The sequence below is a fragment of the Chanodichthys erythropterus genome, chromosome 13, assembly GCF_024489055.1.
Source record: "Chanodichthys erythropterus isolate Z2021 chromosome 13, ASM2448905v1, whole genome shotgun sequence".
NCBI classification, from domain to species: domain Eukaryota; kingdom Metazoa; phylum Chordata; class Actinopteri; order Cypriniformes; family Xenocyprididae; genus Chanodichthys; species Chanodichthys erythropterus.
The window spans coordinates 29,191,001-29,204,641 of NC_090233.1; the positions used below are offsets into that span (position 1 = coordinate 29,191,001).

Here is a 13,641-nt window from a genome sequence, read left to right on the forward strand (position 1 = left end):
AAAAATAATCAAATATTTGTTATGTCCTTTTGGATTTTAGAAATACCATAATTGGTCATTAATATTACAGGCAGCAGCCACATTTCTACCATCTTAGAATATTATCTTGGAGCGCATTAGAATTTTGCACAGCAATATTCATATCCTACGGAAAGAGATGCGTGATATTTCCTTAAAACAATGATTTGCAGAACTCCAAAAACAAAGATTTGGACAACAATACCTACTGTCATGCTGCGCTGAGTCAGTTGATCTCTCATTTGATGAGAAAAATTCTGTTTCTGCCTGTTCAGTAGCAGCTGTCTCATTTTCTCTCCCATTGTTTTCTTTCACACACTGGTCAGACTGAAGATGATAAGCTCTTCAGAACAGACAGAATAACTTAATGTACTAAGAGCAAATACCAACAAACCCAGCAAATTGATATTAGTAGTGTGTGCGACCACTCGTGTGATCATAAGTTGCAGACGTCATATCACAAATTCACAATATATAAATATTCTGATGTTTTTCTTTTTGTCCTAAGCTATCTGGCATGTCATTACCAAAATTCTCAGGTTAGGAAAAGGCTGCTAAATTGTGCTCTTGCTCTCCTCTCCGACAGCGAGTTGTCTCATTCACTCTATAGCATTTGCTTGAATAAGAGCATGATCATATATTGTAAAGCTAGCAAAAGGATGATGGGGGAAAATCTGTGTTAATTGCATTAAATACTGTTAAACTGAAAAAAACTGAAAAAATTAATTGCGTCTGTTTACACAAATTTTGACAGCACTAATATGTATGTGTGTATATAATAACAGGTTTTTGTTTTTAATGTTTTAATTTGAAGCTGAAATATGTGGTCAGTCCATGAAATCACACACCTTTTGTCCAATATGACTAATGAAATACATTCATTTACTGCATTCATTTATTGTCCAAATAATGTAATCATTTGCATTATAACAATTGGCATGATGATTACAAGTTTAACTTCACTACAGGGCAGTTGTGACCTATTTGCAACATAATTGCAGTATAAAATGCAAAACATTTAACTTTAATGTAGAATATTTAATGTTCACAGCCTCTCTGTTTTACCAAAAATATGTTTTAAAGAATATATAGTATAATGTTATTTCAGAGAGCTGTCCAATCAATCTGATTTTTTCCTGATGCTTTAAGTAGCATGTTCGTTTTAGAGAAGTGCCTACATCCAAAGAAGCCTAAATGTGCAGAGTATGGTGATGGATGTGAAGTCTCAAGGACATGATGACGTTTCTGGAAAAACAAAAACAAAACAGCCAGTCAGATATTACTTTACTGCCTCGTAATGATTTTCAAAGGTGTAGTTTTCAGTAACCTGTGCCACTGTATAAATGCAATATTTGCAGTCAAACATTATTATTCATACCAAAGGCAGAAGTGCACAGCAACAGGTAAAACTGTAACATTCAGCTGGTCATCAACATGGTGGTCCCATGAGATGACCCACTCCATGTAAAATAAAATCGTTTTTAATAAATAAAAAAAATGCTGAGTGCACCTTATATTCCAGATAAATATATTTACATTTCATAATTCTGTCTTTGTTAACTTACTCTGTCAATCACTCTGCCTTTCCTCTGAGCATACGAGCCCCAAAGCAGAAAGACCAGGCCATTGAGGTTCCTGCTGAGCCACAGGACCACAGCATCTGTGAAGAGCTCCCAGCCTTGACCCTCATGAGAGGTGGGTTGATGAGCCCTCACTGTCAACACAGAATTCAGCAGCAGAACACCTGACAATATAAATAACATGTACATTAAACTTAATGAATCTGATAGCTTTCTTTACAAATGATGCTATAACAGGCTCGTAGTGTATGTTCAGACGTATGAGGTTGGTAAGATTTTTAAATGTTTTTGAAAGAAGGCTGTTATGCTGACCAAGGCTGCATTTATATAATCACAAATACAGTAAAAAAAAAAAAAAAAACAGCAATATTATGAAATAGTTTAATAATTTAAAATAACTTTTTTCTGTTTAAAGTGTAATTTATTTCTGTGATGGCAAAACTTAATTTTCAGCAGCCTTTACTCCAGTCTTTAGTGTCACATGATGGTTTAGAAATCATTTTGATATGCTGATTTGGTGCTCAAGAAACATTTTTTTCTTATTGTCAATGTTTAAAACAGTTGTGCTGAAGAAACATGTATTTTATCCAGGATTCTTTGATAAATTGAAAGTTTAAAAAACATCATTTTTTTAAAAACAGAAATCTTTTGTAACATTATAACTGTCATTACTGTCATTTTTTTTATCAATTGAATGCATCCTTGGTGAATAAAAGTTTTAAGTCTTAAAAAAAAAATCATTCTGACCTCAAACCATTGAACAGTAGTGCATGTTGATTACATACCCTGTTTAGCCCATTCTGTAAGGTCTCCATGACCTGGATGCTGGAAGCCAACAATATCTTCTGTCAGCTCCGTAAATATGTTTTCCAAACTGCAGTAATTGAAGCAGGTCAGCAAATACGGAAACAGAGTTATCATTAGAGATGTACAGAAAGGGGCGTACACACAGAACACGTTTTTCCATTCCACTGGACTACTTTTCCATTGTTTTTCTATGTAAACGCATTAGACATACGTGTTTGATCTTTGCGCTCATGTCTCGCCTCTTTTGATGCATATCACGCACGACACACCATTCTAAACATGCGGCGCTAAAGTTAAAAGAAACATCTTTATTAAAAAAATGCATCTCTTTTTGCATTCCGCTGATGTGACTCTTGTACTTTTAACCGCAAAAACGTGCTCTGTGTGAATGGTCTAAGATGTCATTTTGGTGAGATGATTGAAAAATTTCACAGTTGCTGTACCTAGGAGGAGGAGGTTTAGGCCTCAGCACACTGAAGGCCAAACCATGGGCTTGACCTGGATGGTGATAGGGGTCTTGCCCAAGAATGACCACTTTTACCTGTCAACACAAACTGTAGTGTATTGAAATTGCACTAAAAAGCACTTATTTTTTTATACCTCTTCCTTTTCACATATTATATACTTACATCTTCAATTGCACACAGAGTTGTGCAATAAAACACCTGCTCAGGGCTGGGATAGACAGTAAAGCATTTCCTCTCCATTGTAACAAAAGACATTAGCTGGAAAAAAGAAAGAACCAAAACAGGAACAAGTGTTTTTTACTTCATCTTCTTAGCGTTAATTTGATAATGTTTCATACTGAGTTTCACTTACTTTTGTAAAATAAGGTTTTGTAAATTCAGTCCCAATTTGTCTTCGCCAGCTTTCACCAACAGGTACAGGTACGTTTCGGCTGGCCAGTCGTTCAAGTGCGGCGCGTCTGTTCTGCTCTATCTGATGCAGCTGTTCCTCACTGAGCTGCATGCTCTTACTACTAACTTGCTCTTTGCAGGATTCTGTATCATTTAAAAGAGGAAAAAAAGGAATAGCACACACTCAGTAAAACACTCTTTTTGAAAGGACTGTGCTTGGTTTGTCACAATATGAAGGCCCAGGAAATGCAAGAAAGTTTGAATGCAGTCTTTTCTACACTAAATACCTTAAACAGAAATTTAAATACAGAGCTTGTTAAACTTTTTCAGAGCCTTAACCTACCGTTTGACATGTCCAAAGTAAGATAAGTGTATGCACTGTGTATGCACTCGTTGGCGTTTCTCAGAGACCCCTTCACAAATACTGCTGCATCACTGTTATGCTGCCATGTCATGCAAATTCAGGTTCGCTCCACCATTTGCGAAACTGAAAGCGAAACTTCAAACCTAAACCGTGACAGTAACTGTTAGCCGAGCAGAGACATGACAGGTCATATGAGCTGGCATGTGTTGTGTTTAAATATGACTAAATGTTAGATCTGGTGATATTATCTGTTTGAATGATTCAAAACAGACTCTTTTTAATTAAACATGAACATTTTTAATCTAACTTTGTACAAAATCCCTGAAATTTTACTTCACCCTTGACTCTGGTTCAACCTTTTTTACTTGAACGCCTCTCATTGTACAAGACAATATTGTAGATATTTCCAGTATTTCTACTGTAATTATGTCAAAGCTACCTGCTTTCAAACTTTTTATTGATATGTTGTAAATTGTGTTAATGTAATTTATTTAATATATTATAATTTGTTATGTATTCCAGAATATGTTCTTCAATAAAAAAAAGTTATTAATGGAAAATAAAAAGTTTTTTTTTCTCTGTTTTTATACCATTTTAGTTTAGATTCAAGTTTGATTATTTTAATATAATATTTTAGATAATTTTAAGTCTTCCTGTAGCCCCCTGAATGAGAACTAGTGTCACAATTGTGTTCAGTTTAGTGTTGTGTTCATGGACTTCCAGTTTGTTTTAATTTGTCACATGTTCCTTTGTTCAGTTTCCCGCCACTCGTCTGTCTCCCTGGTTATCATCATTATTAGTTCATATATGTCAGCTGTGTTCTATTAATTATCCTTAATTGTGTTTGCTATTTAAGTTCCTCCTGTTCGCTCTGTCTTTGTCCGATCACTGTTATGTTTAGTGTGTTTGTTTTGCCTGTTCTGCCTGTCAAGGATTGTTATTAATAAAACCTGTTGTTGGATCTTTAATCTTCGTCTGTTTGCCTGCAATTACCCGTGACAGCTAGTGCCCTAGATGTTTTATTCCTTTTCTGTGGCGCTTAAAATCGTCTCAGTTATTTACTTTGCTGTTTGGGCATATTATAAGTGAAGTGTGTGTATACCTCTGAAGAATTTGTTTCTGTGAATTTAATTGATTGATATTTTGTCTTAGAAATAAAATGCAGCATAGCTTGTGGCCCAATTATTGCCAACTGGAGAAAAAGAACACAAAGAGTGATTATCATTAATTCATTCAAAAGAGCATGTGGTCGTTCAGTGTTCATGAGGTGCTTGTCTAGTTTATGAGAATAGTTTCCTCTGTTCTTAACATCCCTAATACTTCTGTTTATCTACAAACTTTCCTAATAGCAATGAATAAGATTTTACTAAAGAATCCTCTTGACCTGGATTAGGGCTGGAGTGGCTTGTTGTTTAGGGATGACATGATGCCATGTGGGTTGTACTCTGGAGGAATGTTTAACTACTTAAGGCCAAGCCCACTCCCTTAGTTTACCATCCCCAGTGTTATGTTGATGTAATACACACTGGTCTAACCTGTTCTATAGTTAAATGTGCTGTTATGCTTTAGCGTTCCATTATAGCGTCCCGGTGAAATGAGTGGGTTGACAAGATCATCGCAGGTGGCTTACAAGCGATGGAAAGACGCTGATATCAGGTAATCCATGTGTGTTTTGTGTTTACTTGTAAAAGTAAACTTTTAATCGACTGAAAACCGTAGCCTGGAAATATCAAAGAATGCAGTCTTAAATTATGTGTAGATAGTGAAATGAAAAGCCTACAGGAGCTTCAATAATACTGATTGTATTACAGTTTCCAATTTACATAGGATTTTTTTAAAACCGTACAAAGGCTAAAGTCTGTATTTTTTGAAAATGCATCCTTAGTGTTCATGAGGAGCAGTCTGGGAATAATGAGCCTAGCAAAGGAGTTTGCACTATTTTGGAGCAAGAGGATTTGGGGGATAGCAAGACCAGAAGCTCTGGAATGTCAGGTTGGCATCGCTATCCTACATTCGTAGATGAATGCACAATTCCTCTTTATTCTAAGATTGCGTTGTTTAAAGCCTAAATTGATGATTAAGGCCTGACTCATGGTGTAATGTATGCATGTAGTGTAGCTGTTGGATTGAGTTCATTTATGAGGTGTGAGGTCAGTTTAGAATGATCAAAAAAGAATTATTTTGTTTAAGAAATATTATGTACGTATGCTACTGGACATAATTAAAGTGAAGGTCAGATTTTTTTGTTTATAGGTTATAATTAGGCACAAATATATAATTAGACAGGCTTATATAATTATTGTAGTCAAACTATTCACCTAAGTCTTTGTGTCACAAGCATTGCAGCATCAGGTTATCAGTTAGTTCAAGCTACTTTGTCAACAGAATTTAATTCCTCACAGGGTTAAGGTCATGCTTTTTACTGAATACATACTTGCTCATCATTAAGTGAGTATTTATTTTTCACTAGAAACATTTACTGTGGAGGAAGCAATTGAGGCTATTGGTTTTGGATGCTTTCAGTGGAAGCTGTCTATGCTAACTGGAGTTGCGTGGGTAAGAAATATTAAAATCCTGAATTAACTGTTAATTACATAAATAATGTTTACTGAACAAAGAGCAAAATTTGTTTAGTTAATTCAGTTTACTTAAAAATTTGTTTACTGAGAACTCACAATATTCTTGTTTCTTATGTCCATGCGAAGATGGCTGATGCTATGGAAATGATGCTCCTTAGTATTGTAACTCCTCATCTGCGCTGTGAATGGAGGCTCGCAAGCTGGAAAGTGGCATTCATAACAGCAGTCAGTATATTTACTGTTGTACACTAACTTGGTTAAACACCACTTGGGGTTAAATTTGGTTATAGCTTCATGAAAAAGTGATAGAATATCAAGGAAAACAATATGTTGATTTTTAAGGGTAATTCATGAAAAAAAGAAAAGAAAATTATCCCATTATTTACTCACCCTCGAGCCATCCTAGGTGTATATGACTATCATGACCTAGGTGTATATGAGTATTGTCTTTCAGACAAACACAATCAAAGATATATTTAACCCTTTAATGCATGACTGTTTCGCCAATCATTGTTACATATTCGGGTCTTTATCGACCCGGATCTATAACACGGAAGGATCTCTACCTGTCGTGATAATATAAAACTCCTCTGATATTAGAGTAACAATTACAGAAGAATAAAATAAATCATATTTTGTTACTTTTGGAGCTTGAAAGGGCTCCGTTTGAGCAGATGTTTTATGCCATCACCACTGTCCTCATCAGAGCTCATTTCCCAGTAAATTCAGCAAATAATAGGCTAGTTTTATGGTTGAGGTCACGAATATGAGCCCAATCGCGATCTCAAACATATTCTCAGAACTATATAATTTTCAACATCTTCAAAATCAATATTTCGATCGCTAACAGCTTCACCAGATCCATCCAGTGACAGTTACAGTCATATTTGATTGCGTTCAGTACTTGCGCTGCAGTAAATAGCTGAGCCATGTCATGTTTCTCTTATTATTTCGTTTTCTGTCTAAATGAGTCGTCACTTCAGCATTGTGTATCAGACATTGCCACCTTGTGGAATAAAGGTGAATTGCACTTATTCTGTCATCTAAGATTCAATTATTGTTGTGCAGAAAAAATATACGTACACTCATACACACCTCGGGTCGATAGCGACCCTATACAATTTTTACAAAAAATGAATACAAAAATAGGCATTCTTTTATAATTTTATGATTTTTTTCTTGTTATATTCTTTATAATGAATTGATTGAGGAATACCAAGAAGGTTGATGTCTAATTTTAAAAAAATGAACGAGGAGGAGGGTAGTGAATGACGTCCCGGGTCACTAAAGACCCGAGGTATGCATTTAAGTGTTAAAAAGATCCTGGACCTTGCAAGCTTTATAATGGTAGTAAATGGGGGTGGGGATTTTGAAGCCCAAAAAAAATGCATCCGTCCTTCATAAAAATAACCCATCGGGCTCCAGGGGTTTAATGTATGATGTAGGATATAGGAGTATCATAAGCTTGGTCAGTATTTCCCAACCCTGTTCCTGGAGGAACACCAACACTGCACATTTTGCACATTTCTCTCTAATCAAACACACCTGATTCTGAGCTAGGTTGCCTCTTGCGGTTTAAACAAATAGGGCTGTGCAACAAACTCAAGTTCCTCTTCTTTTATATTGAAATCCTCCAACATTTCTATTTAAAATTTCTCATTTTAGACTTCTAATTTGTAACCGGTGTTTTGTTTTGCTCTATCATCTGCGCTTCTGTGTTTGTCATTGCATCATGCATCAGGTCAGAGGTTGCTCTTCCGTTGCAAATCGATACATACTGCCAGAAGCTAGTTATTATAGTTAATAAAGTTTTGAATATGGATCTTTTTCTTACAAAAACCCATTGCTTCGCTTCAGAAGGCCTTTATTAACCCTCTGGAGCTGTATGGATTATTTATTGATGGATGCATTTTTTTTTAGACTTCAAAATCTCAACCCCCATTCACTACCATTATAAAGCTTGGAAGAGCCAAGATATTTATAAATATATCACCATTTTCATTTTTGGGTGAACTATCCCTTTAAGGTTAATGCTCGGCATACTCAGTATTGTCAAGACTTTTGCAATATTTAATCTTTTGAATCTTAAATGTTTTGTTATTATTTTGTACGTACCTTGTCAGGTAGTGTTCATTGGAATGATGCTCAGCTCCTCACTTTGGGGAAACATTTCAGACAAGTATGGCCGAAAAGTGGTACGTTTGGTTTAAATTAAGCATGTTACTTGAGTAAATGAATTAAAATCAATGCATGCATTCTTTATATAACTATAAACTTAAAGCAGTCATTGCCTCACTGACAACCTCACTGTCTCCATCTGTTAGTGTTTAACACTGTGCATGCTGTGGACATTGTACTATGGGCTTCTCAGTGCTTTAGCACCTGTTTATAGCTGGATCTTAGTCTTGCGAGGCCTTGTGGGATTTGGCCTGGGAGGAGCCCCTCAATCGTGAGTTTTTACACCAATGAACAAACAATGAAGTGTTGCTTATGGTTTCAAGTCACATTCATAAGTGAGCAACACTCAGATGCAACATTTTATTTATAGGTCTTTTTATTTATGTTTGAGATACTAAGGCTAGAGCTACATGATTGTGCACTTATTAGTGCCAATATGATTTAAGCATTTAGTTTTACTTCATCGTGTGTTAAAACATACAATTATCTTAACTTCCATATTTCCCTAAGGGACCATTAAACCTGTGAAGTGTTACATTTGCTCACTACTGTGACGAACCTGACCAGTCTTGTTGATCTAGTATAATTAGCTGTGTTGTTTTTCTGTATATTTATAAAATATAAATTCAAAGGTTTGTTTGTGATATGATTTATATTTCTGATTTATATGATTATATTCACCTTTGTTAAGTTAAATGCATCCATGCTGAATAGAAGTATTGATTTCTTTCAAAAATAATCTTACTGAACCAAAACTTTTGAACAGTAGTGTAAAAGAAATACCCTCTCTCTTTTTTTCTCCAGCAAATTTCTTAACATGTGTAAATATTTGTTTGAAAATAAAAAGATTCAACAACTGAGACATTAACTGAACAAATTTCACTAACATTTGACAAACAGAAATGGAATAATGTGTCCCGAGCGGGGATCGATATCAAAAGTCAGTATCTGGTGTTTCCATCCATCTCATCTTGATGGACTGTAGTAGATTTTCCAGTTTTTGCTGTGAGATGTTCCTCCAAGACACTTGCAAGTTCTCTAAATCGTTTGGGGGACATATATGTACACGTGGTTAGCAGTCCTTCTTGTCTCCCTGTAGCACTGTCGGCATCTTACATTACGGACATTGCAATTTATTTCTCTGGCCACATCTCTAGTCCTCATGCCTCCTACTGCAGGACTACAGCATGTTCACATGTTATTTTTTGCATTTTTCTTTTTATATATAATTTTAAATTTTTAATAAAACTTCATGCCCTACTTTAAATTTAATTTTATAATTTAATTTTTTTAAATAATATTCCATTCCTTTTTTTACAGTGTGACATTATATACTGAATTCCTCCCAGTGAAAACGAGAGGGATATCCATAATCCTGTTAGGGGTAATTAAGACCACTGTTTTTTTTTCAACTATTGCACACATTTTCAGTATCAAATTACTATACATTTTATTACACTAAGTTAGATTGTTAATGTTGTAACTGATTGAGGCAATGTTTTGTAGGTTATTATTAAATATACCTTAAAATACCTTTAAAATGTTCTCTAATAATGAGAATTACCAAAGTGTGTTCTTATAATGATCTTCATAATTTAAAAAAAAATATTATTGTGCTGTCCTGATAGGTGTTCTGGGCCTTGGGTGCCGTGTTTGAAGTGTTACTGGCTATAGTGGTCATGCCCACATTAGGCTGGAAATGGCTGCTAACTTTCTCCACTTTTCCTCTTGTTGTCTTTGCTGCCTCCTGCTGTGTATGTATGGATGTAACAATGTTTTAAACTGTTATAAGACATAAGGCTCATGTTCAGGTGCCTGACTGAAAGTCTACACTTTGAATGTTGATTGTGTGCATTTTGTCATGTAGTGGTTACCAGAGAGTGCTAGATTTGATGTACTGAGAGGCAGAGAAGACAAGGCCCTGAAGACTCTGAAACGTGTAGCAGAGTCTAATGGGAGCACTATGCCTACAGGAAGACTTATAGCCAACACACAGGTATGTGGGGATGCCAGTCCTACATCTTTGCTCTAAATCTCCTACTCGCACATTCTCATTTTTGGATTTTTATGTTTATATTGTAAATTAGAGTAGCAAAAGATTTGTGTTTATGTGTTCTAGAATGATCGTGGGAGAATTAGAGATCTTTTTATTCCAGAATACTGCAAGACAACACTTCTGGTCTGGTTTATCTGGTATGCATATTGTTAAAAAATGTTAAATCTATCCATATACAGTAAAACTTATAAAAACTTACCTTTGTTTGTTTTACACACAGGATATGTAGTGCTTTTTCATATTATGGTCTTGTGCTGCTAACCACTGAGATGTTCCAAGCAGGATCTGCGTGTAGTGGTGAGTGGGTTTTTTTTGTAACCAATTATTTTTTGTAACCAAAGTCATCATAAAATGTGCACAGACTTGATTTTAACAGAACAGTTTGTGTTTAACTTAGGCTAGGACCATAAATCTAACCTACACTACTGTTCTGGGGTCAGTAGGATTTTTTTTTTTTTGTTTTCATGTTTTTGCAAGAAGTCTCTTATGCTCATCAAGGCTGCATTTAATTGATCAAAATACAATAAAAACAGTAATATTGTAAATATGATTACAATATAACAATTTTTTTCTGTTTTAATATATTTAATATAACATGGCAAAGAGGAATTTTCAGCCATTACTCCAGTCTTCAGGGTCATGTGAGAGAATTCATTCTAATATGCTGATTTAGTGCTCAAGAATCATTTCCTATTATTATCAATGTTTAAAACAGTTGTGTTGCTTAATATTTTTTGTGGAAACCATTATGCATTTTGTTTTTAATCATTCTTGAATAGAAAGTTCATAAAAATCTACACTTTTCACTTTTGACCCCAAACTTTTAAACAGTAGTGTAAATTGTATGTACTCACCATAGAAAGTAGTACCTTTTTGATCTTTAATGACTCAATTGATATAATTTCTTTAACTATTTCATATACATTTTAAACACTTGGTGGGGCACATTTCATGTGTGTATATTGTGTCTAATTCCAGCCACTGACAACTCAAGTATGGAACAACGGTGCAATTTGGAGTGCAAATACCTGACTATTGATGATTATAAGGACCTTCTGTGGACCACCTTAGCAGAATTTCCTGGTGATGTGGCACCATATGTCATTCTCCCCTCTCAAATGTTGTTTTTTGTTAATTAACCTAAATGCAAACATTGTTATATGAGCTACATATAAACTGATAGACAGCTGTGTGATTTATGTCTTGATGTTAGAATAGGTATTCTGGTCTCCGTGTGGATGATTGATCGAATTGGCCGGAGAAAAAGCATGGCATTTTTTTTTTTAGCGTTCTCTCTGTGCATCTTGCCACTGTACGCCTGCACACAAAGGTACATTCATCAAGTCATCAAAAAACCTGTACAGACACTGATAAGCATCCCAAATAAATGTCATAATTGTAAAAAGAAGAGAAAAAAACAGCCTAAATATTTTTCAAGACACTGTAAATGACAATGTTGATTTTTTTTCTTTACTATTTCCAGGACAGTTCTCACAGTCTTTATTTTCATTGCTCGAGCCTGTATAACAGCAGGCTGGCAGGTTGCATATGTTTATACACCTGAGGTAAGGCTTAATTGCAAAGCAGCTTATTGTGCTTCAGTCAGTCCTAGTCAAATTTGCATTTAAAATGCAGTTCTCTTTTTTTTCTTGTTTTGGCCTCCTCAGGTTTTCCCTACTGCAACCAGGGCTATTGGTATTGGTACAAGCAGTGGGATGGCTCGTGTTGGAGCTCTCATCACACCATTTATTGCTCAGGTAGAGCATTCCTCTGATTTTCTAAGAAGAAAAAAGGGTGTAATGAACATGTATTGATGCATGTTTGTGCCTGTCCCTCTTCAGGTACTTCTGAAAACATCAGTTTACCTGGCTCTGTCTGTATATTTAATATGTTGTTTGCTGGGCACAGTAGCATCCTGGGCTTTGCCCATGGAAACAACAGGGCGGAGCTTACAGGAATCAACTCAAAACACCATGGAACAAAAACACATGGAAAGGCCGCATGGCTCTGAGACAGCCGAATCCTCCAGCAACACATCTCCTTAAAGGGTTAGTTCACCCAAAAATGAAAATTCTGTCATTTATTATTCACCCTCATGCTGTTCCACACCTGTAAGACCTTTGTTTATCTTCGGAACACAAATTAAGATATCTTAGTTGAAATCCAATGTCTCCGTGAGGCCTCCATAGGGAGCAATGACATTTCCTCTCTCAAGATCCATAAAGGTAGTAAAAACATATTTAAATCAGTTCATGTGAGTACAGTGGTTCAATATTAATATTATAAAGCGATGAGAATATTTTTGGAGTGGAATTCATGATTCAGATCATGTGTCAAACTGCCAACGGCTGAAATCACATGACTTTGGCGCTCCGAACAGCAGATTCAATGCGCAGATTCACTGTGCTCCGATGCTTCCTGAAACAGTGTTTTGAAATCGGCCATCACTAAATAAGTCGTTATTTTGTTATGTTTGGTCTCCAAAAATATTCTCGTCACTTTATAATAATAATATTGAACCACTGTACTCACATGAACCGATTTAAATATGTTTTTACTACCTTTATGGATCTTGAGAGAGGAAATGTCATTGCTCCCTATGGAGCCATCGGATTTTAACTAAGATATCTTAATTTGTGTTCCGGGTGTGGAACGGCATGAGGGTATGTAATAAATGACAGAATTTTCATTTTTTGGGTGAACTAACCCTTTAACAGCACATGGAAAACTGAAACTGTTTGATGTCAAAAAAACAATGTATAATCAGGCCATTCTGGTATATACTAAATGTTATGTAAGTCCTTTTTTTTAAATGTACTGATTCATCAGAGATTTTTAGAAAAACAATAATATGCATGTATTATGCTCATAAAATGCTAACTTGTGTTTCTGGTCTTTTTTCTTTTGAAATGGTACATAAACCCATTTATGATGCCAAGTACTTGTGTAAATAAAAGACCCAATGAAATGGTTTGACAAGTGTAGATTTCTGTCCTGTGCTGTTTTTTCAATACACTCTGTGCACACCTAATGCCTAACTCTTTCTGGCATATTTCTAATAACAGTCATTATATTACATTGTATATTATCAACTAGTAAACACATTATTTGAGTTCCAGAATCTCTAAATACTTTTAGCATACACCATTAGACTTTAATGCTGTATGACTGCAGAGGGAGGGATATTCTTGTTTTAGAGAGA

The 13,641-nt window shown here is 35.3% G+C and overlaps 2 protein-coding genes across 2 annotated transcripts; one reads left to right on the forward strand and one right to left on the reverse strand.

The window, feature by feature from the left end:
- Positions 1 to 885: 885 nt before the first annotated feature.
- ungb (uracil DNA glycosylase b) lies at positions 886 to 3,694 on the reverse strand. Its single transcript, XM_067406914.1, has 7 exons — positions 3,606 to 3,694; positions 3,225 to 3,406; positions 3,035 to 3,130; positions 2,849 to 2,946; positions 2,384 to 2,472; positions 1,584 to 1,762; positions 886 to 1,263 (listed from the first exon to the last, which is right to left on the reverse strand). Exons 1-7 carry the CDS (start codon positions 3,613 to 3,615, stop codon positions 1,123 to 1,125), a joined length of 795 nt encoding a protein of 264 aa, XP_067263015.1. The 5' UTR covers positions 3,616 to 3,694; the 3' UTR covers positions 886 to 1,122.
- Positions 3,695 to 5,220: 1,526 nt separating this feature from the next.
- On the forward strand, positions 5,221 to 12,484 carry svopb (SV2 related protein b). Its single transcript, XM_067408213.1, has 16 exons — positions 5,221 to 5,282; positions 5,512 to 5,618; positions 6,097 to 6,182; positions 6,332 to 6,430; positions 8,329 to 8,400; positions 8,530 to 8,654; positions 9,704 to 9,767; positions 10,012 to 10,137; positions 10,251 to 10,379; positions 10,503 to 10,576; positions 10,660 to 10,736; positions 11,418 to 11,522; positions 11,658 to 11,769; positions 11,923 to 12,004; positions 12,107 to 12,196; positions 12,281 to 12,484. The coding sequence occupies exons 1-16, from the start codon at positions 5,221 to 5,223 to the stop codon at positions 12,482 to 12,484; spliced, it is 1,614 nt and encodes a 537-aa protein (XP_067264314.1).
- Positions 12,485 to 13,641: the final 1,157 nt, after the last annotated feature.